This window comes from Tupaia chinensis, unplaced genomic scaffold (genome assembly GCF_000334495.1).
Source record: "Tupaia chinensis unplaced genomic scaffold, TupChi_1.0 Scaffold000314_1, whole genome shotgun sequence".
Lineage (NCBI taxonomy): Eukaryota > Metazoa > Chordata > Mammalia > Scandentia > Tupaiidae > Tupaia > Tupaia belangeri.
In genome coordinates, this window is record NW_006159807.1 from 4,610,800 (window position 1) to 4,616,241 (window position 5,442).

The following is a 5,442-nucleotide window of genomic DNA, read 5'->3' on the forward strand; positions in this document are numbered from 1 at the left end:
TGTGTGAGAGAGAGAGAGAGAGACAGAGATAGCAAGTTGCCAGGTCTGGGACTTGAACCATGGTCAGCCACGTGGGAGTCCAGCACCTTAATCTCCATGCCATCTTCTGGCTGCCATAATTCTGTCTTTTAACATCAGTGTTAAGCACAGTCAGTCAAGTCTGGCACATACTGAAGAGGAAAGGAAAGTACAACTTAAACAGATCAGAGGAAAAAACATTTAAATAAAACCAACAGCCTTAAATAATCACAACCCTTCAAAATAGTTTACTTGCTTTATTGGCTCCATGATTATTTTTCCAACATGTTTCTAGATTATTTTCTAGGTCCCAGGGTCCTGTGTCACCTGTTAAATGATGTCCCTATCACTGATAGTAAGCAGCAAACAAAAGCATCCAGCAAGTTACTGCTCATTTGTTTCTACAGAAGCACAACTTATGCAAAGAAAATTCTTTTCAGACAAGATATGGCTGAGTCTGGAAATTAAATATAGCTAAGAACACCAGGTATTGATGAACGCATATTTGATTCAAAATTAGACATGATGATTAGCAAAAGTATGAGTAGAAACTGGAAAGGCGAACATATTCATGCAGAGAATCTCTGGGATACTGGAATACTAGTTGAGGCTCTATTATTTCAGTCTATAGACAGGTATTTGTTATTAAGAAATATAAGGAGAATATAATGTTGCTCAGCCTGTGCTTAAAGAAAGTAAAGGATAAAGGGACCAGCAGTTAGCGTAATGGCTATGTCACTGGACTCCCACATAGTCGACCACGGTTCAAGTCCCGGACCCGGTGGCTTAAACTCACGCTGGGCGCGTGTGCATGCGTGCCCAAGATCCCGAGAGGAGAAAAGAGGAGAAGGGATTGCGGCGTGGCCATCCCCTCTGGGAGGGTGATTTCTTGCTTTCTATCTCTCTGTCTCTGTCTGGCGAGCGCACGGGCCCTATAGCAAAAACCTCTCCAAAAAAAAAAAGAAAGAAAGAAAGTAAAGGATAAAAGAAATCATCATAATATCACTTGTCTTTCATAAAAGAAAAATTTTCAATTAACACCACTTTTAGGCTCTTAGGCTTCGTTTTATCTTTGTAGAGCTTCAACTCTACTCATGAATGTCTTTCATCTCATTTGCTTTACTCTGACTGATGGCTTCAGAGAGCTTTCCTAAGCACAGGGTGACGTTACATCCACTCTGTTTGCTGGTAGAGAAGGAGTGTGCTTTTTTTTTTTTTTTTCTGTTTGCTAGCACACATGACCTGGAAAAGCCCAAACAAATACATAAGAATTCACTACTGCTACTATTGGGGAGATAGCCTGACCTTCCTGAGATCTTTCTGAGCAACCTGTTGCTAAGGGCTTGTTGTATCTGATGTTCTTCAAACTTTAAATTCCCATTTTTGTTACAAAGTGAGCCCTAGGATGACAGCTGTCAGGCTCTCTCTTAGAGCTTTGTGCCTGTCACCCCACTGCAGGGGACTCCAACCTAAAGGTCACTGAGTGCCTAAGCAAGATGGAGCTTCCTTTGAAGCCCAGAACATTTCAGCCCTCCCAGGGAGAGACATTCTGTGCGCGTTCTCCACACTCCTGACGGTCCCTGGATGAGGAGGTGCAAGGCCCTTTGCTCATCTCTGCTTGGCCAATGACCTGTGTGCTATTTGTCACTGCACAGGTGCTATGGAGCATCTGTGCCCACCATGGTGGCAGGAAGAGTGTCTTAGACTTCGGGGGTACTGCTTTAGAGTCTTCATGAGTCTGATTTTTTAAGCTTTAGTCAACAGAGATATTTCGTAATGACCGTAGATCAATGGCAACATTTGCTGAAGAAAGGTTTTTAAGGAGACCCACAAAAGGATAGTTGTTTTATAAAGGGTAGGACAATTTTCAGAGAAGAAAAAAATAGCTAGAAAATGAGTCCAGGCTTGAGAAAATAATAATTACAGTAACAGTCCTAACACTGACTGAGCTCTACCAGACTCATCTCTTCGCTTTCTACAGACGACCTCATTCGATATTCATCGTAGCCTTTTAAGGTAGTCACGACTAATGTCCACATTTTCAAGATGAGACAAGGACGTTTAAACAAGCCAGGTATTAGGTTGCTGGGAAAGTCATGATGCATTTTTCTGCTCTTCTACGCAAAAACGCACCATGACTTTCCGGACAGCTTAAACGCTCATACAAGGCCCTACAGCTAGGACCAAAATCCTTTGTTGGGCCAAACAAATCCAAACGGCGGTGTGAAATTTGAGGTGCCATTTTAGATCTTGAGCCCTAATTTGTAACGAGACAAATGTGGGCCTGAATTCCTAACCAGTCCTCTGAAACCAACATTATGAAAAGAGAAAGGGGCCAGCCAATGTCATGGTAGTTAAGGTGGCTAGGCCCCACAAGGCCTAGTTCGAGTCCTAAACCTGGCAACTCGAGAAACATGATGAGTGGCTGTGCGTACGTGTGTGCCCCAAATCCAGGGAAATAGAGAGGAAGAGATTGTGGTGCAGCCTTTCCCCATAGGGGCTGCTCACATTCCTTCTCCCTCTCTCTGTCTCTCTGCAACAAGCACGTATTACCTCAGCAAAATTTTAAAGAGAAAGGACTTTAAAAAAAGCTAATGTAAGATCTCTATAAAAGAGTATAGAAATAATCTCGATTTAATAAAGATGGTATATCTCTCCATAGACACAAGACTGCAAGCAGAGAAAGGGAAGCTTGACAATTCTGTGACGCCGTCACTTGGATACAGCAATCAAGAAACACAGTTACGAGGTGACACAGCCGAGAGGCAACCAAACACTGCTTCAGATTAATCACTACACGCTTTCATTATTAAGCCTTTCATGTTGTCTAAATTTAGATTTTAGCTAGCAAAATTAATATTATTGTTACTCGCATGCAAAGCTATGCCACGAAGCCACGACCATCCTCAGAATGCGTGCTTGGCACTGTTTCTTGGTGAAAGCTTTGTCCTAAATCTTTTATTCTCTTATCTGTTTTTCCTGAAACAATTACAGCAACTAATTATTTTCAGTTTCTAAAAGGAAATGTTGATTTCAGTGCCCTTGGATTGTAATTAGACAAATTTGTCAACTGACCCTGAATTTCATAGTGGTATTTCTACTAAAGAAAAACAACTAGTTCTCTATTATACATGCTGTGCAGCTCATGATCTGTTCCACGGCTGTGTATGCATCATGGGAAAAAGAGCACACTTAGCAATTGTGCCATCTGCCCCTAGAATCACCCCTGTTCAGACGAGTTAATACCATGGACACGTGATGACCAAGTCAGAGAAATCAACCTCCTTCCCTTCATATTTCAAAGTGACTCACCAAAGATGTCAGAATAAGATTAGCAAAAGCCTTCACTGCTCTGTCAAATGTGATCAAGGGCCCTCTTTGCTGGGAGGGCTACCATGATTATATTTTACCTTATGACAGTGTTTAGAAGCTAGACAGAGAAAGTGGCTACTCACGTTCTCCTTGTCAGGAATTCCTAGAAGAGGGAAAAAAAAAAAGACAAAAGTCAAGAATTGCATGATCAACCTGGAAAATGGAACTGAAATCCTTTGCTGAGCCAAGTATGTTTCATGAAAACTTACAGAATGCTGCTTAGAAAAATGTCAGCACAGATCAGAATCGGTAGCATAAATAAACCAATGAATCAGAAACAGGGCTTTGTGCCCGGACAACAAAACCCACAATTCTTTTGCTTTTCTACCATATGCTTTAGGTTCCCAGAGGTGGCAGTGTATGGCTGATTCACTTACATCGTGTCAGCGACTAATGTCACTGACTTGGGCAGCAGAACATCAGGATTTGGGACAGACACATCACCTTTTAAGTGGCACATCCTGTATTCTTACATTGCAAACTAATTCACGCTGCTCTGGTGATTTCAATCTAGGGACAAGAAGCCCGCAAACACCTACCAGAACTCAACTTCCATTTGGGTCAAAGCAAACCTGCTACCCTCCGGCTCTTTCCAAGGATATCTGTTTTCTTAGCTAAAAAACGCATTATTCATCCATTCACCCATTTGCTCATTCATTTGAAAACATGATATGAGTCTCTACCACAGGCAGGCCCTAGTCCTTCTCCACTTCCTCTGGGGCAGCTACCCTGACTGACGTGGTGAGGGTAGCCAGATGGGAAGGGTGACGGCCCAGCAGAACTCCATGTTCCCCTACCCCAGTATAGCAGACACAAGTGGTCTGACATTGAGGAGACAGAAGACAGGGTTTTTTTACGTGTGGCTCGACCCAGGTTCGAATGAGTAGAGCAGTGTGAGGGCAGTTGTAATGTAAAAATGTATAGATCTAAGTTCTGAGAAAAGAGGTCGTTCTGCGCTTACACCAGGGGCCACATTGGGTTTATAGAACTGGCAATAAAAGAACTGAGCACCGTATAATAGCAGCACTACAGTATGCAGGAAGGGGAGGAGAGAAAGAGACTATCCTAGAAAGGGTCCCTAATTAAAGCTTGGGCCCCAAACTGGGATAGCGCCAGGGCACAGAAGCCGAGACAGGAAGCAGGGAACCGAGGGGTTGTCCTCTGACACAGAAGATACTCATGGGTATGCGTGTTCTCACGTCTCAGACCTGTCAAGAAGAATAAGGGTGGCTCTAATGTCAGCACTTTGAACCTCATCTCAAGTCCATCCACCCAACAACCACAGGAGAGGACCAGAGTTGAGAGTGTGAGGAGACACAGGGCCATAACAGATGCCTAGTTTCCAAGAGTTCGATCAAGGTCAATACCCGGTCACACCAGCCACTGCACCTGAGCGGATGGAAATGAGGGCACCTGTGGAGATGTACTGTAATACTGAAAAGGTGATTCGAAGCCATGCAGGAACTTGAAAGGTGATCTAAGATGTAATTTTACCTTCTGTGGCAGGTCATGGACAATGATTAAAGGATTTTGAGCAAGAATGAGATGATCAAGAATCAGGAGAGAAGGAGATTGTTTAAAATTAAGAATTTAAGACACAAAAAACAGATGCAATAGCATGGTCCCTCATTGGCATCTGGTTTGAACACTCAGGTGAGGACCCGTCCATGGCTGATGACTAAGACAGCTGGATTCTAAGGGCCAACCCAGTGGCTTGAGAAACACACCTGACACATGTATGTGTGCTCCCCAGATCCCAAAAGGATGGAGAGGTGGAGGAGAAGGGACTGCAGCATGACTGCTCCATAAGGGGCGCTTTCTCACCTTCCCTCTCTCTCTCTGTCTCTCTTCAGCAAGAGCATAATCCCTTAGCAAATTCATTTTTAAAAAAAACAGTTGGGGAAATCTGAACATGGCTAGGTGGTACATTTTTTTTTTTTTGGAGAGATTTTCACTGTAGGGCGCGTGCGCTCGCCAGACAGACAGAGAGAGACAGAGAGACAGAAAGCGAGAAATCACCCCCCCCGGGGAGGCCGGTTCCCCGGCCCAGCT

At 43.7% G+C, this 5,442-nt stretch overlaps 1 protein-coding gene across 4 annotated transcripts in view; it reads right to left on the reverse strand.

Moving 5' to 3' along the window:
- RAPGEF4 (Rap guanine nucleotide exchange factor 4) overlaps positions 1 to 5,442 on the reverse strand; it is a 391,851-nt gene that overhangs the window by 165,909 nt on the left and 220,500 nt on the right. For all 4 annotated transcript variants that reach the window (XM_006151126.3, XM_006151130.3, XM_027772910.1 and 1 more), the window contains one exon: positions 3,474 to 3,493. In XM_006151126.3, the coding sequence (XP_006151188.2) occupies positions 3,474 to 3,493 (20 nt within the window). The remainder of the gene's footprint in view (positions 1 to 3,473; positions 3,494 to 5,442) is intronic.